The sequence below is a fragment of the Hyla sarda genome, chromosome 6, assembly GCF_029499605.1.
Source record: "Hyla sarda isolate aHylSar1 chromosome 6, aHylSar1.hap1, whole genome shotgun sequence".
Classification (NCBI taxonomy): Eukaryota; Metazoa; Chordata; class Amphibia; order Anura; family Hylidae; genus Hyla; species Hyla sarda.
Window position 1 is genome coordinate 87371610 of NC_079194.1, and position 25308 is coordinate 87396917.

Below are 25308 nucleotides of genomic sequence, written 5' to 3' on the forward strand. Positions count from 1 at the left end.
TATCCCCTATCCTAAGGATAGGGGACAAGTTTGAGATCGCGGGGGGGTCCGACCACTGGGGCCCCCTGCGATCTCTCTGTACGGGGGCCAGGCTCTCCGGCCAGATAGCGGGTGTCGACCTCCGCACGAAGCGGCGGCCGACACGCCCCCTCAATACATCTCTATGGCAGAGCCGGAGATTGGCGAAGGCTCTGCCATAGAGTTGTATTGAGGGGGCGTGTCGGCCGCTTCGTGCGGAGGTCGACACGCCCCCTTCCCTGTCGGGGCTCCGTACAGGAGATTGCAAGGGGCCCCAGCGGTCGGACCCCCCGCGTTCTCAAACTTGTCCCCTATCCTTAGGCTAGGGGATAAGTTGTTCACCACTGGGTTCACCACTGGACTACTCCTTTAAATTTAAACATTTTTAAAAAGTCCAAAAATGCTGCTTTTTTGTCCCATTTTATTACATTTCTTTTATAAAAAATGATATATAAGTTTTATATATGCAAATGTGGTATCGATAAAAAGTACAGATGACGGCGCAAAAAAATGAGCCCTCATACCGCCCTATATACGGAAAAATGAAAAAGTTATAGGTGGTCAAAATAGGGCAATTTTAGATTACTGATTTTGTATAAAAAGTTTTAGATTTTTTTTAAGCAGTACAAAAATATAAAAGTATCTAGCCATGGGTATCATTTTAATCATATTGACCCACAGAATAAAGAACACATGTCATTTTTACCGTAAATTGTACAGCGTGAAAACGAAACCCTCCAAAATTTGCTAAATTGTGGTTTTCATTAAAATTTCAACCCTAAAAAAATATTTTTTGGGTTCGCCGTACATTTTATGGTAAAATGAGAGGTTTCATTACAAAGTACAATTGTTCACGCAAAAAACAAGCCCTTATATGCGTCTGCAGAGTGAAATATAAAAAGAGTTATGGATTTTAGAAGGCTAGGAGGAAAAAACGAAAATGCAAAAATAAAATTGGCCTGGTCCTTAAGGTGAAAATGGGCTTGGTCCTTAAGGGGTTAAAGTTGCATTAATGAAATACAACAGGCTTTTGAGCGATATTCACATTTTTCTAGTTTCACTTGTATGTGAATATAGATTTAGTATTTTGCCTTTTCTTGAATTCCAGTAGTAAAATAGACCTATTTAAAAAAAAAAAAAGATCTTTACAATCTATATTGATAATATGATGGCTCTGTAAATCACATTCCAGTCTGTATAGCAAAGCTGCAAAATTAGCTGAAGGGACCAGTAATTCAGTTTTCTGCATTTCCTCTAATGGCTAGTGACCTTTTTTTTTTTTTTTGTTTTATAGTTTTATAGTACACGTCATTACGGAGATGGCAATACCTATTATGTATCTGATGTATTTTTGATCTTTTTGGGTGATAATACAGGGGTTTTATTGGGAAAGGGGCATTTTCTTTTTTTTTTTTTATTCTTACACTTCATACTTTTATTGAAGAACATTTTATTAAATTTTTTTACACTTTTACAGGTTATACTGTGCTGCAATACATTTGTACTGCTGCACAGTATGACCTGATGAGCTGCACACAGTACAGCCTGTGTGATCCAGCCTCTGGCTGGATCTTACAGGCTTCCGTAGCAGGCAGACAGGAGGTCATGATCTGACCACCTGCTGCCATAGCAACCAATGGTGACCCGCGGTCGTCAACACCATAGATGAGTTATCAGGAATAATCAAAGCATCTATGGGGTTATGTTACGCCTAGCGCTCCGGGTCCCCGCTCCTCCCCGGAGCGCTCACGGCGTCTTTCTCCCTGCAGCTCCCCGGTCAGCGCTGACCGGGAGCGCTGCTCTGCCATGGCCGTTGGGGATGCGATTCGCACAGCGGGACGCGCCCGCTCGCGAATCGCATCCCAGGTCACTTACCCGTTCCCGTCTCCTGCGGTCATGTGCTGGCGCGCGCGGCTCCGCTCTCTAGGGCGCGCGCGCGCCAGCTCCCTGAGACTTAAAGGGCCAGTGCACCAATGATTGGTGCCTGGCCCAATTAGCTTAATTGGTTCCCACCTGTTCCCTGGTTATATCTAGTCTCCTCCCTTGCACTCCCTTGCCGGATCTTGTTGCCCTTGTGCCTTGTGAAAGCGTATTGTGTGTTTAATAGCCTGTGTACCAGTACTTTTGCTATCGCCCCTGACTACGAACCTTGCCGCCTGCCCCCGACCTTCTGCTACGTCCGACCTTGCTACTGCCTACTCCCTTGTACCTCGCCTATCTTCAGTATCTTCAGCAGCCAGAGAGGTGAGCCGTTGCTAGTGGATACGACCTGGTCACTACCGCCGCAGCAAGACCATCCCGCTTTGCGGCGGGCTCTGGTGAAAACCTGTAGTGGCTTAGAACCGGTCCACTAGCGCGGTCCTCGCCATCCCTCTCTGGCACAGAGGATCCACTACCTGCCAGCCGGCATCGTGACAGTAGATCCGGCCATGGATCCCGCTGAAGTTCCTCTGCCAGCTGCCGCCGACCTCCCTACATTGGTCGCCCGACAAGAGCACCAGCTGTCGTACTTGACCACCATGACACAGCAACTCCAGTCGCAGCTACAGCAGCAACAGTCTCAGCTACAGCAAGTTCAGTCTCAGCTACAGCAGCAACAACCATCTCCTCCGCCAGCTCCTGCACCCCTTCCGCAGCGAGTGGCCACTCCTCGCCTCCGCCTGTCTTTGCCGGACAAATTTAATGGGGACTCTAAGTTTTGCCGTGGCTTCCTTTCGCAATGTTCTCTGCACTTGGAGATGATGTCGGACCAGTTTCCTACTGAAAGGTCTAAGGTGGCTTTCGTAGTCAGCCTCCTGTCTGGAAAAGCCCTGTCATGGGCCACACCGCTCTGGGACCGCAATGACCCCGTCACTGCCTCTGTTCACTCCTTCTTCTCGGAAATTCGAAGTGTCTTTGAGGAACCTGCCCGAGCCTCTTCTGCTGAGACTGCCCTGCTGAACCTGGTCCAGGGTAATTCCTCCGTTGGCGAGTACGCCATACAATTCCGTACTCTTGCTTCTGAACTATCCTGGAATAATGAGGCTCTCTGCGCGACCTTTAAAAAAGGCCTATCCAGCAACATTAAAGATGTTCTGGCCGCACAAGAGACTCCTGCTAACCTGCATGAACTCATTCATCTAGCCACTCGCATTGACATGCGTTTTTCTGAGAGGCATCAAGAGCTCCGCCAGGAAAAAGACTTAGATCTCTGGACACCTCTCCCACAGTCTCCACTGCAATCTGCGCCTAGGCCTCCCGCCGAGGAGGCCATGCAAGTGGATCGGTCTCGCCTGACCCTGGAAGAGAGGAATCGCCGTAAGGAAGAGAATCTTTGTCTGTACTGTGCCAGTACTGAACATTTTTTGGTGGATTGCCCAATCCGTCCTCCACGTCTGGGAAACGCACGCTCGCACTCAGCTCTCGTGGGTGTGGCGTCTCTTGATGCCAAGTCGGCTTCTCCACGTCTCACGGTACCTGTTCGGATTTCCACTTCAGCCAGCTCTCCCCTCTCAGCCGTGGCCTGTCTGGACTCTGGAGCTTCCGGGAATTTTATTCGGGAGTCCTTTGTGAACAAATTCCGTATTCCGGTGACCCGTCTTGTCAAGCCACTCCACATTTCCGCGGTCAACGGAGCCAGGTTGGACTGTACCATACGTTTCCGCACGGAGCCCCTTCTTATGAGCATCGGATCTCATCACGAGAGGATTGAACTTTTGGTCCTCCCCAATTGCACCTCGGAAATTCTCCTTGGACTTCCCTGGCTTCAACTTCATTCCCCAACCCTGGATTGGTCCACTGGGGAGATCAAGAGTTGGGGGTCCTCTTGTGCCAAGAACTGTCTAAAACCGGTTCCCAGTAACCCTTGCCGTAACTCTGTGGTTCCTCCTGTATCCGGTCCCCCTAAGGTCATTAAGGACTCTGCCTGCCACAGGAAATGCCCCTCCCCCCCTCCCAGTTCCATCAGGCAAGCTTCTGTGTCCCCTCATGGCCCTCGTCCTGGTGTCACACTGCCCCGTGCCAGGTCTCGCCCTCTGCCCTCTCTCCCCATTCCTACTCCTGCGGTTCTGCCTGCCGTTGAGGAATCCCTCCATCCTTTCCCGGTGTCCTCATCCCAGGGGAGGCAGTTACCCGATAAAGAGAAGGGGAGACCTAAGGGGGGGGGGTACTGTTACGCCTAGCGCTCCGGGTCCCCGCTCCTCCCCGGAGCGCTCACGGCGTCTTTCTCCCTGCAGCTCCCCGGTCAGCGCTGACCGGGAGCGCTGCTCTGCCATGGCCGTTGGGGATGCGATTCGCACAGCGGGACGCGCCCGCTCGCGAATCGCATCCCAGGTCACTTACCCGTTCCCGTCTCCTGCGGTCATGTGCTGGCGCGCGCGGCTCCGCTCTCTAGGGCGCGCGCGCGCCAGCTCCCTGAGACTTAAAGGGCCAGTGCACCAATGATTGGTGCCTGGCCCAATTAGCTTAATTGGTTCCCACCTGTTCCCTGGTTATATCTAGTCTCCTCCCTTGCACTCCCTTGCCGGATCTTGTTGCCCTTGTGCCTTGTGAAAGCGTATTGTGTGTTTAATAGCCTGTGTACCAGTACTTTTGCTATCGCCCCTGACTACGAACCTTGCCGCCTGCCCCCGACCTTCTGCTACGTCCGACCTTGCTACTGCCTACTCCCTTGTACCTCGCCTATCTTCAGTATCTTCAGCAGCCAGAGAGGTGAGCCGTTGCTAGTGGATACGACCTGGTCACTACCGCCGCAGCAAGACCATCCCGCTTTGCGGCGGGCTCTGGTGAAAACCTGTAGTGGCTTAGAACCGGTCCACTAGCGCGGTCCTCGCCATCCCTCTCTGGCACAGAGGATCCACTACCTGCCAGCCGGCATCGTGACAGGTTAATGCTGCCAGGACTGGCGTAATTGTGGCCACGGCAGCTGCGGCGGGACTCCGGCTGTGATTGACAGCCGGGTCCCGCCACCGATCCCCTACGCTGCCCGCGGCAGTGCAGGAGATCGCTAGGACACATGCACATGTCCCAGCGTGCAAACGTGTCGGGTGCTGGGACGTATGCATACGTCCTATAGCGGGAAGGGGTTAATGCCTTTCTGGCACACAACACCCGGGAACATTGCCTTTTCCTAACTTCATTCCTTTATCCTGCCCTTTATTTTACTTTTTATTTCTTATTTAATGTGTTAGAATGCTAAATTTTATGCAAGCCTGGAAAAATATACTGCAAATCCATGCACTTTAGTGATTATTTCAAAGAAGTATTAGTATAATCCCTTTCTTCTGTATAAAGACTCTACCATAAGTTGTCTACTCCGAGTTGCTCAGTAGTTTAATTGCTTTTTATTGTTCAAAGTAACATTTTCCTCCATCCATATGTTTGCAATGTATCACTGTGTATGCAGTCACTAACACGCACATGGCTGAGTTCACGATTCAGGTATGTGGCTTAAAAACTGTTTAACCTACTTTGAAACAACATTGAATTTCTCTGGCTTAGTGTGGCCTTCACTTAAAAGTTAGTTTAGGAGTTAAATTAATTTAGCGCACTCCATTCGTGTAATGGAGGATGTCTTTGTGGGATTGGACACATGTGTACTGTATATACTTACAACAAACATAACCACCTTCAAGGTACATTAAGGACACTGGTCTTTTTCGGTTTAATGGCTGAATACCATCAGCTTATTTGTACAGACTGGTACAAATGATTTTGAGAAACTAAAAAAATGCATTGTTGTACAGGATGGTATTTAAGCAAATTGGAAGAATAGAGGCCATTTGTCCACACTGTAAATTTTAACTCCTTCTTCCCTTATTTGTACAACATTGGGGGCAGTCTACTCCAGAGCTGTATAATTAAGATGATGGGGTTTTCACTTGCAGATGTTACTGTTTCTACCTTCTGATCCAGCAGGACAACATCTGTTATTGACAACCATCCAGAGTAAATGGCTAGAACCAGACAAAAGTTTGACTACAGGTTTTGACCTTTGTGGTTCCACAATCAAGGGAGGAAGCAACACAGGTCTTTCCCTATAGATAGATGAGTGCCTCTCCTTGTAGGTAGATAGTTCCTCTGTCACGAGACAAAACTCACTTTCTCCCACTCCCACATCAACAGGATCTTCTTCTTCCTCTTTGTTGCAACCTTTCACAATGAATGATGTCATTGTGCGTGCCAGTGCTAGGGGCAGGGAAGTTAAGTTGTGTGTTGTTCCCGGCCTGTTTTTAGTAAAGCCAAAAGTAAGTGACAGAGCAAGAAGACAATGGTCTTAGGTGCCTACCTTTATTCATCTATTGTCTGGAACCTGAATATTTTTATGCTTAACCCTGCAACCATGACAAAGCAGCATCCTCTACATCTAGCAGACGGAAGGTTTTACAATTGTAACTGACTAGGATTATTTACTGTAAGAGCAGTGAGTCCTTGGAACTCTCTGCCACATGATGATGTGATGGTTGATTAATTGAACCAGATCAGGGGTGGGCCTGGATGCCTTTCTTGAAAAATGTAATCTCCAAAATGACCACTGCCTTGCTAAAGAAGCTGAGGGTAAAGGTGATGTACTGGCCAAGCATGTCTCCATACTTAAACCCTATTGAGCCTCTATGGGGCATACTCAAACGGAAGGTGGGGGAGCGCAAGGCCTCTAATAGCCACAGCTCTATGATGTTGTCAGGGAGAAGTAAAAGAGGACTCCAGTGGCAATCTGTTAAGCTCTGCTGAACTCCATGCACAAGAGGCTTAAAGCAGTGCTGGAAAATAATGGTGGCCACACAAAGTATTGGGCTAAATTTATACACTAATGGCTGTGTGTTGAGTTATTTTGAGGGGGTATCAAAACTAAACACTGGCATATAGACTGTGCCCTCACTACTTTACATTGTAGCAGAGTGTAATCTCTTCAGTGTTGTCCAGTGAAAAGATATAATAAAAAAAATATATTTTTTTTTTTAAATGGGGGGGGGGGGGGGGGTTACTCACTTAAGTGAGATACTGTTGGTGGAGTTCCTCTTAGGATATGAGAACAAGTGAAAAAAGATCAGATCTGAGTAAATTTTCCCCATAAAACTGACAATTTTGCACATTTTTAGGATATAGGACCGTGCTTTCTAAACTCTGGACCACTGATTTATGAAGTCATATGTTTTCCTTGGGTTTAGTGGTTGACAAATTTTTCTGTATTAGACTATTTAAGAAGGGTCTTTGTTAATGAATAATTTAAGTATCAATTTATATTGCAGTGAATTACTTGTATATTCTTCTCATCAGCCCTAAATCCTTACACAAAGCATTCTCGTGAGCACACGCGGGGAGTTCGCTGACATAAATATGGGCCTTTTAACGATTGTTAAATAAAGATTTGTGCTACAAGGATCAAGTCAGAGAGGAGCTGAATGGAACCAATGTAAGCCGCTCGGCTGCCAGCAGCCACAGTAGTTGCTAAGTTTAAATTAAAATAAGAACTGTCACCATATATTGTACATACCTGAAACCGTGTATTTAAAGATTACTAAAACAGCATTAAGTCTCTTAAGGCTGTTAATTCTGGGATTTTTTTTTTCCTCCTGGAAGGAGAAAACCTAAGAAGCCTCATCTCTAGGGAAAAGATAATGCCCCGCACTTAAGCACTACTAGGCTTTCAATAGGTTTTCTGTTCCTCCCCAGGGACGGTGATCAACCACAACCTTGAAGCCAACAGCATTATATCATGTAGGTCCCCATTCTGCTGCCAGAAACAGCTCTGACCCATAACACATTGACTCAACAAGACCTCTAAAGGTGTCTTGCGGTATCTGCTGCAGATCCTGTAGGTTTGTGAGTTAGAGCCTTTATGGATCAGACTTGTTTTTCCCTGAACATTCCACAGTTGGTCATTCGGATTGAGATCTGGGGAACTTGAAGGCCATGTCAACATCTTGAACTCTTTGTCATGTTCCTCAAGCCAGTGTGGCCAGGGCATCATTCTGTTAAGAGAGACCCAAGCTATTAGCTAATACTATTGTCGTTATGAAGTGTACTTAGTCTGTACAATGCTTAGGTAGTTGGTACAAGTCAAAGCAGCATCCACATGAATATTAGGAACCCAAGGTTCCCCAGACACTGCCCAGAACATCCCACCGTCTTTACGTCCATCTGGATCCATCTGTTCCCAAGGTTAGCTACACTTATGCACCTAACCATTCATTTAAAAAAATAAATGTGATTTATCAGTCCAGGCCACCTTTTTTAGTTGCTTCATGGTCCAGTTCTGATGGCCATGTGCCTATTGTAGGCTTTTTGGGTTGTGGACCAGGTCAGCACGGGTACTCTGGTCTGCAGCTACAAGCAAGCTGTAAAACAGTGTGTTTGGGCTTTTGAAAATTTGGGGCAAATAGCACAAAAAGGAAATCATTTAACACCAGGTACACTTGGTATTAGCTGTGACACTTTGTGCGCCAGAAAGTGGTGCTAAACCTTTGAAAATAAGGTGCTAATAGCACAAAAAACCTAACCACACCCTAACAGTTCCCTAATCACACCCCTTTTCAAAAATTGGCGCTAAATAAGGTGCTAAATATCTGAATATGTGGCACTAATAGTGTGCGCCACATTTTAAGCAAATGTGGCACAGCTAAAGCAAAAAAAAGTGGTGCTAAATTCTTTGAATACCCCCCCCCCCCCCCTTTGTGTTCTGACATCTTTCTCTCACAGCATTAACTTTTCAGAAATTTGTGGTACAGTAGTTCTGTGGGATCAGAGCAGTCAACAACTAGACCTACAGTATTATCCTTTATCATCCTTTTCATCCGCTTTCCTTTGACCCCGCTTTTGGTTGATTTTTATTAGTCAATTACATCTATTAGTTTTTACAAAAAAAAAAAAAAAACACAAATGATGTATCTTTGGAATTTAATAGCAGTTATTTCAAAGATCCACAGTTATCCCTGTATTTCTATGGGGAGAATATAAATTCTTATGATGCAACCCCCAGTTTATTAATGTGTTATTAACCTAATCCAAGGAAAGAGGTCTGCTTGTGATCCTGGAAAAAGAGAGTTGCTTGATACACAATAAAATAATAAAATACATTTATTTGGCATATAAGGACAACAAGTTTCAAAAGGAAACCCTACCTTTCCTTTTCTGATCCAATAGCAGACATAAGTAACAGGTAAGTATATAAAGGTTTAAGACTGAAGACTACTGGTAAAAAAAAAGGGCAATACCCAGGTCACAATGATGTCATCACCCATTAGACTGACATCAAACCACAGACATATGTAAAAATAATATATGACATAGATAAAATATAATGTTATTAATTCCATGAAAAACATTAGTACAGAAAAACTTAAAAAGAATATGTTTACCGATACATGATTAACTCACAATATATTAACCTGCTCCAAGGACCTATGTTAGTAACCTCTGGTGTTCTTCAAAAGAGAATTTAGATCCAGCCTGGTCACCTCTTAAGACATAGTCAGTTGCTAGCCAGTTATTGAAAAATTGTAAGCTTTACACAAGCTATCCTAGGCAGTTGCCTGCTTTTCCTTTCCTGTTCTCTTTCTGGTCTTAGTTGGCTTTTTTGGCCACATGTTCAAATGTAGTGTTTTCACCTAAGGCATGTTCTATCCCTATGGGTGTCTTTCAAATAACTTACTTTTTTTTGTATTTGTGGCCCCAGTGGAAAAACTTGCCCCTTGATTATATTCCCCCCCCCCCCCCCCCCCCCCACTATACTGTAGCTCAATTTTTTTTAATTTTTTTTTTTACTTTCTATTAGATTTATGTATTATTAACTGTATGTGTATTCCAAACATAACAAAAGATTTAAATTCTTGAAATAACTAGTTGTGCTATAGTATATACATTTATACTGTTTTTTAATCTAACATCTATATTTACTATAGCTTAAATTACCGTACTGTTCCTGTATATTTTATGGCATTGCATACAAGAAAACATAACAAATGCTCCAAGAAACATACAAACCTTTTTGTTAAAACTTAAAGGGGTAGTCCCATCTTTTTCCAGCTCCTACCGCCTGTTTGCAATCGCTGGAGGTGGTTGAGAAAGTCCAAAGCAGCTTAAACAAGGACAATATGAAATTTGCATAACTCCCATTGATTTTAATGGAATTTACGCTAATGGCATAGCCCCTTAAAGGAGTTCTGTATTGGAAGATAACTTATCCTTTATCCAAAGGATACGGGATAAGTTATATATCGCAAGGGGTCCGACCGCTGGGACCCCCCGCTATCTCCTGAAAAGGGCCCCAGCAGTCTGCTGGAAGGGTGCTTACCAACCGCCGCACGAAGCAGTGGCCAAGACGCCCCTCCATGTATCCCATAGAGATACATGGACGGGGGCGTGTCGGCGGTGGCTTCCTGTATGGGTTAGAACGGGCGCTTCCATCAGACAGCTGGGGCTCCCTCAAGATATCGTGGGGGTCCCAACAGTCAGAACCTTTGGGTAGGGGATAAGTTATCTTTCATTGCACTACTCCTTTATGCAACGCTGTTTACATATTTTCCAGCATTGAGTAAATAGAGTAGCCCATGGGGCTACTCCATTAGAGCAACTACCATTTAAAGTCAATGGGAGTTACCCAAATTGCGCAACTTCCATGCTTTGGCTGCTTGGCTTTCCTGATCACCGCTGCAAACAGGCTGGAGGAACCGGAAAAAGTGGAAGTAAGGAGATGGTCCAACCATTTAAACAGCATTATTATGGAGTTTCATACAGGTACATAGAATAAAACATATCTAAAAGAAACCTGTGTCAAGCCTTCACACATTGCAGATGTTCATAGACTTGCAGTTCGGTTGATGTAGGCCAATCCATATTTGGTTTTAGTAACAAAACCTACAACTCCACTTACAGTAGTCCCCTATTTGCCTGTGGGACTCCCCTGATCACACACTTTTTTACAGTACCTTGATACACCTTTCCGTTCCTGAGATATAAGGGTTTATAATCTTTCTGACAATTCAAGGAATCCGTCAGATGCGTGGGGACTTAATTTTGATTGGAGTGAATATCATGTGATTGGCCGGAGTATGCAGTCAGGAGATGTGTATTAAACATACTCTATAATCCCGCCATCACGTGATACTCACTCAGAATATTAAAATTAAGTTCAGACCCATCTGACTGATTATTTGAATTGTCAGACAGACTAAAAATCCACATATCTCAGTAACAGAAGGGCATATCAGGAAACTGTATAAAAAAGCGTGTGATCAGGACACCCTAAGCTAAAGTAATTATAGAAAAATCTCTGGGACTGCTGAAGATAGCTGCATACAGAACTTGTTTTTTTCCTGCAATCCAATAGACAGAGAATGCATTTGTACTGCTCAGGTGTGATGGCCACTCCATTCCAATAGGAGACTCCTCTGAATTCCTGTTCTCATAATCATGGGAGAGCATCATGGTCTGACACCCTGTGATTATATACTTATCCCCTACCCTGTGGATATTGGATGTGTTGTTGGTGGGATAACCCTGTTAAAGTCTTACCTAGCATGTCATTAGGGCTAGCTCCTTTGTCTACCCTACCTTTGGCTTGGTCTAAATTGGTATGAGTGCTAGCAACTAGCCAGCACTATTTACCATCCAGCACCATAGGAATATGGTCCGACCCCAATATCACTCTTCTCCAGTTGTACATTTCTATTTATTTATCACTTTAGGACCTGTTTATAAAGTAAAAAAGTGAGGCTGCAAGTAAAAGCTACAAAAACATAAGAAAAATGTAATGTTACATTTTCCAGTGTGGCCCTTATACTGTTCTAGTGCATTTCACGTCACCCTTTGCAGTGTTCCAAAAGGACCATTTTGTGGTTCAACTATTCCTGTCATCCTTTCCTTTTGGCTATATAAAGCACACTATGGCAGTTTTCAAGTGCCAACTGGCATGAGAGTTAAATCCAAAATAAATGGGTTTGATTGCCAATCAAAACCTATTTTCTGCTAGGTTAAGGCCTTTACACATAATGCAACACAACAGATTTCAGGATGGCAGTTGCCTTCTCAAGAAACAAGTACGGTTCCATTGGGAAATATAGAAGCTTAAAACAATCCAGAGAGAAGAAGCATTGGCACTGCTACCGTAAAATATATATATACCCACAACGATAATATGAAGCTATTAAAAAGTGCATCCCATAATAGCTGTAGTTAACCAGGTGGTGCTCACGTCAAAGGTAAACAGTCCATGTAAAACATATAACTGGTGAGAAGCAAAACAGAGCACTCCCCTCCGACAATGCTGCAGTCTGAATTGCGGGAGTCCAGTCACAGGGACACAGGTGGCTTCGGGATGGCACAGAAGGGTGGTAGATGTTCCAAGGCAGGGGAGATTCAGGAGACGCCGGGCGACAGTGTTTTGCATCGAGCTGGCGCTTTCTCAAGCCCTTCAGGATGGCTTCAGGAAGGCGCTTTCTCACGCCCTTCAGAGAAAGCGCCAGCTTGGTGCGAAACACTGTTGCCCGGCGTCTCCTGAATATCCCCTGCCTTGGAACATCTACCAACCGTCTGTGCCATCCCGAAGCCACCTGTGTCACCGTGACTGGACACCCGCAAGTCAAGCTGCAGCATTGTCGGAGATGAGTGCTCCGTTTTGCTTCTCACCAGTTATAAATATACAAGTTTGTTTTATATACAGATAGTTGAATATTCTTCATATCCTTTCCATGCAAAGTTTTTATCTATGCATCATAAATTGTAGAGTAAAAGATATGCATTCAGGTGCAACAGTATAAAGGGAACACTTGTACTTTATTTACCTGTGTATTAGTGCTAAGTATTTTAGGTGCAACACAGCTGCCACAAACTGTTGTGAGATTAAAATGTGTTATCTGAGTTTTACATAGGATTATATAAAGTTACAAAGGTAAATGTCAAATTTGTCTCTGTTGTATCAGGGGTACTGTGGGGAGTGACCGAGACTGTGAGATGGGGGTAGCAATGAGAGTGTGGACCTAGCCTGGGGGGATGGTTAGGCTTTGTGGAGAAATCATCATTATTCACCAATAGGTGACATTTGAATGACCATCTACAGGGGTTGGACGAAATAATTTACATCAACAAACACTAACAACAACTACAGATCAAACATTTTCAATTAGTAAAGGGTATGACTTACTTTTTCACATAATACAGATAAAATATACAGAGGAATAGACAGATATAAATCATTTAAATCACAACATTAATGTTGAGTTTATTTAATTTTTTTTCACTAATACAGATGCTGACTGCTTGAAAAAAGCTGGCAATGGGTATCTACTCCCAACCTAATGCCTCGCATACGGTCAATAATATTTAATTCTGATGACTGGGCTGGACAGAGTAGATGATTCACTTCCTTTTCATGCTCTCCAAACCAAGATCCAATCTGAGCAGTATGGATAGAAGCATTGCCATTCTTGTAGATTGGATTGTCATCTGGACCATGAGATGCAGTTAGTCACTTCTGAGCTGTTACTTTATCTCTGAGGATGAATATTAGATACAAAAAAGTACTGATTTGTTGCATCATGTGCCAATGACGCAAAGCAGCATGCCTTTTCCTATTTGCTGTATACCATTGGGTCTTGGATCATGGCCTGGAACTGCATGCAACCACTTTTTCTACTTTTTCTGCTGCACTGAAAGTGTACAGTTGCCTCCATAGTCCTTAAAGGGTTTCTCTGCCCCTAGACATCTTATCCCATATTCAACTTTCTGGCACCAGTTGATTTAAAAAAAATTGTTTTCCACCGGAGTACTTCCAGTGGCAATTTTTTTTAAAAATCAACTGGTGTCAGAAAGTTAAACAGATTTGTAAATTACTTCTATTTAAATATCTTAATCCTTCCAGTACTTATCAGCTGCTGTATACTATAGAGGAAGTTCTTTTCAATTGTAATCTCTATTCTGTCTGATCACCGTGCTCTCTGCTGACACCTCTGTCCATGTCAGGAACTGTCCAGAGCGGGATAGGTTTGCTATGGGAATTTGCTCTTGCTCTGGACAGTTCCTGACATGGACAGTGGTGTCAGCAGAGAGCACTGTGGACAGACAGAAAGGAAATTCAAAAAGAAAAGAACTTCCTCTGAAGTATAAAGCAGCTGATGAGTACTGGAAGGATTAAGATTTTTAAATAGAAATAATTTACAAATCTGTTTAACTTTCTGGCACCAATTGATTAAAAAAATGTTTTTCCACCAGAGTACTCCCTTAATTCCTGGTGGGTATGTGACTCAGGTCACATACCTAAGACCTTTATCAGAACCACAGATAACCTATAAACATTTCTCAGCAGTCCAAGTGTTGCCGGTCTCTATAAATTGTAGAATTTCAGCTATTTGAATGGTGTACACCGGCATTAGCATAATTATCAGCTATTAAACTGGAGGAATTTCCTGTGTTGCTGAATGCCTGCTTTTGTCTGGGGCCTTCATCCCGCACTGTATTTTGGGACTCTCTAATATTTCGTCTTGTTTGTGGGATGGCCAGTTCTTTAAAATCTCCCTGTGGGGTTTAGCTCCCATGATATTTTCCTTGCCTGCGTCTTTGTGGATGTGCCATGACAGATCATTTCTCAGACTGCGGGCTCCTTTTTTATTTTTATTTTTTTTAATAAATGCTGAGACGCTTTTCCTGAAAATATTCTGTTTTCTTTCCTTTGAGTAGGCTTTAACTGTGCAGGTAAATACACTCATTAAGAATAAACCATATTGGCATGAAGTAAAGCAATTTCTGGAAAGAAAACAGGCAAAAATGAAATGAGATACAAGAAAGGAGGAAAAGGTTGGGGACACTGATATAAGTGAGCAATAGGGGACTTTTATGTTATACGTACAAGGTGGATTCCAGCACAGGTACCACCCAGTGGATGAAGAGAAATGAGTGTAGCTCTGATATGACAAATGGGTATAGATAGAAAATGGGAAAACAGGGCTTGTCAGCAGTAGAGCAATGGGGAAAAAGCCTTAAAGGGGTGCTCCGGGGAAGTTAATAAAAATGCCCCAAAGCCAGCACAATACCTGTTCTGTGTCCCCTGTAGTTATCCATGTGGTTGTGGCAGCTCCTTTGGCACCTGATGTCTGCTAAATATTCTTTTTCCTTGTTTGCAGCACAGACTACAACTCCCAGAAGTCAGTGCAGCTCTGTGTAATGGCTGCCAGCCAACTGTGTGCATACTGTAAACACACTGTACAGGTCTTTTCTTTCAGCCTATGTCCAGCAATAAATCATTAGTGATGAGCGGCATATGCCATATTCAATTCCTAATTCTTGGTCTATTCTTGGTCTATACAGAAGTGATAAAAGGTCTATGACATTTTTTCATTTTGAATATTGTCATGTAATATTCGCGAATATAGTAACTATCTATCTACCTATCTCATTTTAGTGACGATATTCGCAAATATGAGAATATTTGTGGATATTCACAGATATTCGCATATTCTCATATTCGCAATTATTTGCTCTCCAGTCTAATACAGTAAATAGTATAGGAGCCTTCTTTAGACCACAAGCTGGAAGCAGGGAGGGATGAGATCACTGTGATGTGTTCTGTGTGAAAAAAAATTACGAATATTCGTAATTACCAATACATAACACTATATTCACCATATTCGTGATAAATATTCGCGCTCAACACTATAAATCATGCTATGCTCTGAATGGCAGCAGTCAGTGATTAGATCTACACAGGAAAAGAGCATTAGTGCTGAGGAGACTTTAGTGCAGAGATCTTCTCTGAGCTTTTCTCTCAAGGCAAGCTCCTCACACAGGGAGAGGAGGGGGAGGGGAGGTGTGGCTAGACCAGACAGAAATCATCACGTGGTGTTGTCTTGAAGAGTGGGGGCTAGTCTCAGTGAGGGGTTTACACCAAGAAAAGGTGGATCAGAGAATGTCGTTTTTCTCTCACTCCCTGCATGTAAGTAACAGCTGAAAGAGGGGAAACTGCTCTATATAGCTAATTAATGATATTTAGACAAATACATAGGTTGATGAGAGGGAATGGATGGGCTATGGGTTTAGTCCCCCGGAGTACCCTTTTAAGACTCACTATAAGGGTGCATTCACACATGCGTATTTTCTGCTGCAGATCTGCTTCAGCAGATTTTGCTTCCCATTGAAGTTAATGGGCAGCAAAATCTGCAGCAGAAAATCTGCAGCAGATCTACAGCAAAAATATGCACGTGTGAACTGACCCTAATAGAGAAAAGCAAAAAAAAAAGACAGCATGACAAAAGAGTTAAGTCCTTTTTTCACACATTCATGTGTAAGATGTTTTATCTTAACTCCATAGAGCCAATTTAGATAGAGAAATACTAGATGGGTAGATAGATATTTCATAGATATAGATATGAGAGATAGATACACGTGTGCAGTGTTTTGGCTCAACACTATGGAGCCATTTAACATAGAGTAAAAAAGAGAGAAACAGAGAGCGGAAGATGAGACAGATAGATATTAGATGATAGATAGATATGAGATAGATCTATAGATAGATAGATATGAGATAGATAGATAGATAGATAGATAGATAGATATGAGATGATAGATAGATAGATAGATAAATAGATAGATATGAGATAGACAGACAGACAGACAGATAGATAGAGTTATAATAGATAGATACAACGAAAGAAAGAAAGAAAGAAAGATATGAGATAGATAATATATATAAATGGATAGATATGTTGTAGATACTAGATAGATATATGGATATATGGATATATAGATAGATAAATAAATATTAGATCAATATATTAGATTCATTGATTGCTTGATTGATAGATAAATAAATAAATAAAAATGAAAGAAGCAATCGGATTGGTTGCTATGGGCAACTGGGCAACCTTTACTCTGCGCAGGTATCGATAAATATCCCATTATGTTCCTTAACCTCTCATTCATTCATTCATACCCAGCCTTACACATTACATCCAGTTTCAATTAACCCCAATACCCATATTTGGTACCCCATTAATCTAGTTCCCATGGATCAAAGGCTTTCTTAATTACCAATTGACCTACATTTGTCAATTACGAGTAAAAAAGTTAAACCACAACACTGTGTCCCACCTGGGACTTGAACCACCACACAGTCTCCCATCTATTGTACTGCCAAGACCCTCCTGCTTATCTTACAGTTTTACATACCATGAGATCCCCATAGACCACAATGGGCCTATTGCTTTCAATGGGCAAAAAAATCACAGAGTTAATGCACAAGTGCAGTGGTCTCCAACCTGCGGACCTCCAGATGTTGCAAAACTACAACTCCCAGCATGCACAGACAGCTAACGGCTGTCCGGGCATGCTGGGAGTTGTAGTTTTGCAAAATCTGGAGGTCCGCAGGTTAGAGACCACTGCATTAGCCCATTCGTTCCCTATACCATTAGAGAAGGGAGGGCTCAATATTCGCAAATATTAGCATATGCGAAGAGCAGAGAGGGATGATCAGTGATCACTGTGATGTGTATTGTGAACAATTAAAAAAAAAGTGAATATTCGCAATTGTGAATATATAGTGCTATATTCGCAATATTCGCAAATTCTCAAATATGCAATATTCGCGATTAAAATTTGAATTGGGAATATTCGAGAGCAACACAACTCCAATATATCAGTGAACAATCAGTGAACAATAAAGTGCATAATCAATATCATGCACTTATGTAGAAAAGCCGTTCACGTGACGCCTACGGAAGTCAGGTGTTTCAGCATTCAACACGGATATACACCACCATGGCATGCTTATACTGTATACCGGTGAGTCATGACAGCCCACTCTCTCCTTAATGTTTTTAATCACCTTCACAATATGCACCTGCACTGTACTTAAACTTTATGCATGGATATGGATATTATATGTATATGGATAAGAATATTTTTTTCTAGTTGGCCAGTTGATGATGATTTCTATGCACTCATGTAAAAATATGTATTGCACTTGGGCTGTCCTGGTACCGTATTGCATACCATACCTTGTATGGTGGTCCCCAAAGTCAGAGTTACTACGTCAGGTGGGACAGCCCCTAGTCGCCTCCTCCTTCTCAAATTTTATAATGTTTATGTGTACCTATTTAATAATGTGTATATTTAATATAATGCATATTAGTGTGCTTACCTTGATAGCGTCGCAGGACCTTCGGTCATGTGACTGTGTTGATTCCTCTATGGTATGTTGGAGGACTTTTGGAGGTCCTTGGGTCACATGTTTAGCCATAACTTTATGTAAAGATGATTGACAGAAGTATTGGGCCAATTAGCTTTAGTCCAGCCCCTGCCCATATAAGGGAGCTGTAGCCAATTATCGCTCTCTTGGGTTGCTGCTCTCGTGGATTCCGGACAAGCAGGACGGATCTGCGCAACTTTCAAAGACAAGCTAGGCCAGAAAACCTGGCGGCCTCAGCCTAAACTAAACCGTGAGTCCTAAACTAAATCCCCGCTAAAGCTAGCGTGACTACTGGACCGAAACTAAATCCCCTAAATCCAGTGGAACAGCGCATATCAGTCTATGGACTCTAAAACATTTAAGGTCCCAACCACTGTCAATCTTTAAGAGACTTTACCTGTATAGAGACTGTTCCGGTTATGAAGCTTGCATAAAATCTTCAGTAAAGTTCCGACTGTTTTCAGCAAACTCTCCGGTGGTGGACATTATTCTATACCTCCCTTTAGCTCTTGAGAAGGGTGGCGGTAGGACAAGCATTACAGAGGAGCCCTCACCCTGGCCCCACGAATAGAAAGGGTTAACCAGACACCCTTTAGTCACCGCACAGCTACACCCCATATACCCTACTCCCCCAGGCTATCACACATTATTGCTACATTTATAAATTTGTTGTATTTTTATGTTAATTGATATTGATAATGCACTTTTGTTCATCTGATATATTGGAGCACTGATACCCATTGTACTATGCTTGAGAAAGGCAGTGAATTACTGCCGAAACATTGTATCTGAACATGGGGAATTAACCCCTTCCCGACCTATGACATACCTGTACGTCATGGGTGGCAAGGTGTTCCCGACCCATGACATACAGGTACGTCATGAACATTTTTGCCGCTACTCGCGGCACCCCGCAGCGCCCGGAAAGATGGTGGCTATCACTGATAGCCAGCCATCTTACCATGCGACCACGGGGGGGTTTCATCCCCCACCCCCCCCAGCGATCGCTGCTATCAGCTGGTCAAATCTGACTAGCTGATAGCAGCGTTTCGCTATGAAAATACTTAGCAGCGCGGTGTGTGAGTCCCGATCACGGGGATCGGGACACACACCGCTCTGCTAAGTGTCCCTTACCCGTCCCCCGGCGTCACTTACCCGTCCGAGCGGTGTCCCGAGCGGTCCCGGCGGCGAGCGGTGTCCTCCATGCGATCCCGGCGGCGCTGCGGCGCGGAGGTGAGTTTCCGGCAGCAGTGCGGCATCTTCATTGGCAGCAGTGAGATCGCCATAAAGCGATCTCACTGCTGCCTCTGGGAGTTTCAAAACTGCAACTCCCAGCATGCCCAGACAGCCTTTGGCTTTCTGGGCATGCTGGGAGTTGTAGTTTTGCAACATCTGGAGGTCCTCAGTTTGGAGACCACTGTATAATGGTCTCCAATCTGTGCTCTTCCAAATGTTGCAAAACTACAAATCTCAGCATGCTCAGTCTGTCCAGGCATGCTGGGAGTTGTAGTTCTCTAACATCTGGAAGAGCACAGATTGGAGACCATTATACAGTGGTCTCCAAACTGTGGACCTCCAGATGTTGCAAAACTACAACTCCCAGCATGCCCAGACTGCCCGAGCATGCTGGAAGTTGTAGTTCGGCAAGATATGATCCTTCAGATATTGCCGAACTACAACTTCCAGCATGCCTGGGCAGTCTGGGCATGCTGGGAGTTGTAGTTTTGCAACAACTGGAGGCACACTAGTTGGGAAACATTGTCTGTTTCCTACCTCAGTGCCTCCAGCTGTTGCAATTGTTGCAAAACTATAACTCCCAGCATGCACTGACAGACCATGCATGCTGGGAGTTGTAGTTTTGCAACAGCTGGAGGCACACTGGTTTGGAAACACTAAGTTTGGTTGCAAAACACTTGAAAGTTTATTACTTAACTTAGTGTTTCCAAACCAGTGTTCCTCCAGCTGTTGCAAAACTACAACTCCCAGCATGCACGGACAGCCAAAGGGTATGCTCGGAGTTTGCAACAGCTGGATGTTTGCCCCCTCCCCCCAATGTGAATGTACAGGGTACACTCACATGGGCGGAGGTTTACAGTGAGTGCTGCAAGTTTGAGATGGCGCAAATTTTGCGCTGCAGCTCAAACTTCCAGCGGCAAACTTGCTGTGAACCTCTGCCCATGTGACTGTACCCTAAAAACACTACACTACACTTACACTAACCTAAAATAAAAAGTAAAAAACACTACATATACACATATCCCTACACAGCCCCCCCTCCCCAAAAAAATGAAAAACGTCTGGTACGCTACTGTTTCCAAAACGGAGCCTCCAGCTGTTGCAAAATATTAACTCTCAGTATTGCCGGACAGCCATTGACTATCCAGGCATGCTGGGAGTTTTGCAACAGCTGGAGGCACCCTGTTTGGGAATCATTGGCATAGAATACCCCTATGGCCACCCCTATGCAAATTCCTAATTCAGGCCTCAAATGCGCATGGTGCTCTCTCACTTTGGAGCCCTGTTGTATTTCAGGGCAACAGTTTTGGGACACATATGGGGTATCGCCATACTCGGGAGAAATTGCCTTACAAATTTTGCGGGGCTTTTTCTTCTTTAACCCCTTATGAAAAGGTGAAGTTGGGGTCTACACCAGCATGTTAGTGTACAAAAATAAATTTTTTACACTGACATGCTGGTGTTGCCCTATACTTTTCCCATATACCCCATATGTGGGCACAAAGTGCTCTGGGGGCGCACAACAAGGCCCAGAAGGGAGAGGACAGGGGTGGCTGATTGTTACAGCAGTTCTGACAAACGCAAAACAATAAATATCCACATGTGACCCCATTTTGGAAACTACACCCCTCACGGAATGTAATAAGGGGTGCAGTGAGCATTTACACCCCACTGGTGTATAACAGATTTTTGGAACAGTGGTCTGTGAAAATGAAAAATAAAATTTTTGATTTGCACAGTCCACTGTTTCAAATATCTGTCAAACGCCAGTGGGGTGTAAATGCTCACTGAACCCCTTATTAAATTCCATGAGGGGTATAGTTTCCAAAATGGGGTCACATGTGGGGGGGTCCACTGTTCTGGCACCATAGGGGCTTCCTAAATGGGACATGCCCCCCCAAAAACCCTTTCAGAAAAACTCACTCTCCAAAATCCCATTGTCGCTCCTTCCCTTCTGAGCCCTCTACTGCGCCCGCCGAACACTTTACATACACATATGAGGTATTTCCTTACTCGAGAGAAATTGAGTTGCAAATTTTAGGGTGATTTCTCTCCTTTTACCCCTTGTAAAAATGCAAAAATTGAGTCTACAAGAACATGCGAGTGTAAAAAATTAAGATTGTGAATTTTCTCCTTCACTTTGCTGCTATTCCTGTTAAACACCTAAAGGGTTAAAACACTTACTGAATGTCATTTTGAATACTTTGGGGGTGCAGTTTTTATAATGGGGTCATTTATGGGGTTTTTCTAATATGAAGACCCTTAAAATCCACTTCCAACCTGAACTGGGCCCTGAAAAATTACGATTTTGAAAATCTTGAGAAAAATTGGAAAATTGCTGCGGAACTTTGAAGCCCTCTGGTGTCTTTCAAAAGTAAAAACTTGTCAATTTTTTTATGCAAACATAAAGTAGACATATTGTATATGTGAATCAATATGTAATTTATTTGGAATATCCATTTTCCTTTCAAGCAGAGACTTTCAAAGTTGGAAAAATGCTAAATTTTCTAAATTTTCATGAAATTTTTAGATGTTTTACCAAGAAAGGATGCAAATATCAGTGAAATTTTACCAATAACATAAAGTAGAATATGTCATGAAAAAACAATCTCGGAATCAGAATGATAAGTAAAAGCATTCCAGAGTTATTAATGTTTAAAGTGACAGTGGTCAGATTTTCAAAAAATGCCCAGGTCATGAAGGTGAAAATGGGCTGGGTCATGAAGGGGTTAAAAAACACTATTGCTTGTAATCCCTTGGTGTGCTGCTGAACCTTCTTGCTTAGATAAATAGATAGATACCAAGACAGCCACCAACAGTCAAGAGAAAGGACAAAAGCAGCATTTTAGACCATATAAAATTTTATTTCTATAGTCGCCTTTAGTGAATTGTGTATATAGGTCTGTACAGCTCTATATAACATGTTGGCGTTAAATAAATGAATTAAATACTTAAGTTGTACTTTGCCTTCTTCATTTTTGCCTTTTCAGCCTGACAGAGTGAATCATATGATTTAATCTCTTTCCTGGATTGATGCTCCTATTATATAAATATTTTATATAAATTTACACGCACCTTTTATTTTTATTTTTTTATTGAAATAATTGTGTTTTCTTATCAGGAGAGACAGTAATTTAGATCCAGGAGAGATGAAGAGATTTTTACCTTTATTTGTGAATATTCTGTAATGCCATCAGGGTCACTTAGTTCTAAACACCTAAAACAACTTGACAAGAACACAACAGATAACAGAACTTGAACTTCAGGCCTCATCAAGAACAACATTGTGGTCTAAATCATCTTAAAAATAACCTGCACTCCCACATCCTTGTTTTCATAGAGAGGTGTTAGTACCTCTGTATCCTGCAGTATCCAAAATGAATACCGTAATGACCCAATGCTGGCTTGCTGGCCAAAAAATATAGATTGCCCTACCTAATTGCAGTCTAGACGTCAAGGCAAAGGGCCAGCTGAAATGTATAACATATTTGTGCTCCGACTTTCGAAAGCGCTTCCATTCCTTAATAACGCTAAAATAGTCCTTCAAAATAGAAAAAAATGAAGCCACAGATATTTCTTACAGAGAATGTCCAGAATTCATCATTTTTGGAATGTACACAAACACCTTAACAACACCTTCCTGATGCAGGGTCTTGGGACTGGTCTCCTGCTCTGTTTCAGAGTAGAGGGGATATATGGGAATGTGTACGGAGCCATCATATATGAAGGTGACTCTGACTAGTATGGCTCTGGCTTACAAACAGGTAAACAGTACAGTGGAATATATAGGCCTTTGGCTCTGCTTATATGTTAAGTATTCAAGTACCCAGCTTTGCCCAGTCTTCCTACCTAAACTTGTGAGAGTGGAAAAGCAAAAATGATATATAAAAAACATAATATTAAGGGGGATGATGGGTTGGTACTGTGAGCCCTGCACTGTGTACTGCCTGCCACCCAGCTTTTCATGTTTCTTGAAGCCAAATTCAAGCTGTTTGGGAAAGCAGGGTGGTATGTGAGCAAGAATGTACCAGAAGTTCCATAAACTTGCATGGAATTTTTGGTAAATTTTCTTATCCTGTTACTCTCAGGCTGAAGAGATTGTCTTGGAGTTTTAAACATCATACAGCCAACCAATGTTCTAGAGAAGTATGTTTTACCTGTCCAAGCTCCACTGTTTTATTCTCAGACTGCGGAGACTGACGGTATTTGGGCAACTTTAAACTCTGCTTTATTATATTTGACATATAAACAAAGTATATACCAAGTTTAACTGAAATATCTCTAGCCGTTCAGAAGTTATGCTGGAGCATACATATACACAATATATACATGCATATGTTGAGTTTTATATATATATATATATATATATATATATATATATATATATATATACTAGCTGAGTACCCGGCATTGTCCGTTTTTTCCTTCCTAATCCTTGTTGTGGAGGAAAATCAACAGAGGAAGCTTTTGACTTCATATCCCGTCCTCTTATATTGTTGTCATATCTCAACCCCATATTTCGACCTCATATCCCGACCTCCTATCCCAACCTCCTATCCCGTCTTCCTATCCCGACCTCCTATCCTGACCTCCTATCCCATCCTCCTATCTCGACCTCCTATCTCAATCTCCTATCCTGTCCTCATATCCCATCCTCATATCATGTCCTCCTATCCCGACCTCCTATCCCGACTTCCTATGCTATCCTCCTTTCCCGTCCTCATATCTCGACCTCCTATCTCAACCTATTTTGACTTCCTATCCTGACCTTCTATCCCGACCTCCTATCCCAACCTCCTATCCCGTCTTCCTATCCCGACCTCCTATCCTGACCTCCTATCCCGTCCTCCTATCTCGACCTCCTATCTCAATCTCCTATCCCGTCCTCATATCCCATCCTCATATCATGTCCTCCTATCCCGACCTCCTATCCCGACTTCCTATGCCATCCTCCTTTCCCGTCCTCATATCTCGATCTCCTATCTCGACCTATTTTGACCTCCTATCCTGACCTCCTATCCCGTCCTCCTATCCCATCCTCCTATCCCCTCCTCCTATCTCGGACTCCTATCTCGACCTCCTATCCCGACCTCATATCCCAACAGTAATATGTGTACCAGGTATTGAAATATCTCCAGCCATTTGGAAGTTATGCAGTAACATAAATTTCCCATAGACTTGTATGGGACTTTAAACAAAAAACCCCGACCCTGGCAAATGGGGGTGAGTAAGGGTTAAATTACCTATCCTATTATATGTTTGTTGTTGACATATAAGTAACATGTGTATCAAGTTTCATGTTAATATCTTTAGCCGGTTGGACGTGATGCTGGAACATACACACACACATTCAGTTTTATATATATATAGAAATATGAATATGTAGATTCCATATAATATACCATTCCTTAAGTGGTATACGGGTCCTGATAAACAACAGATCCTGATGACTCCAGACAGTCTAAAAAGAGAGGGTTACAGCCATGTAATCGCCCATATAAGTCCAGGGTAACATTATTCGTATATTCATATGTTGTGAAGTTTACACCTTTTGTGTACTTTGACCATTATCTTTGTTATCATGTTTTTTCTTTTTTCTTCTTACAGTATGAAGAAGGAAAAAAACGCAGGAAACCAAATTACAGCAGTGTTGACTTATCGGAAGTAGAATGGGAAGACCGAGATGATGTGGTAAGTGTAACTAACCTGTATGACAACTTGATATATCTCTCACTATATCTATTAATCTGGGCTGGTGAGCCATCCTAATGACTCAGAGATCCATTCCCGCATGAAGTTACAACTATGATTTCTCTGGAAAGGCACAACTGTACAGAGTGTATCATCGTGATCGGGATGCCTGTCAATATTTCATACTGCCTGTGCTTTGGGTTGCATGGAAC

At 42.9% G+C, this 25308-nt stretch overlaps 1 protein-coding gene across 1 annotated transcript in view; it reads left to right on the top strand.

Moving 5' to 3' along the window:
- Positions 1–25308, top strand: part of CACNA2D3 (calcium voltage-gated channel auxiliary subunit alpha2delta 3) — a 1201789-nt gene that overhangs the window by 812478 nt on the left and 364003 nt on the right. The window contains exon 18 of the mRNA XM_056524384.1: positions 25013–25096. Within this exon, the coding sequence (XP_056380359.1) occupies positions 25013–25096 (84 nt within the window). The remainder of the gene's footprint in view (positions 1–25012; positions 25097–25308) is intronic.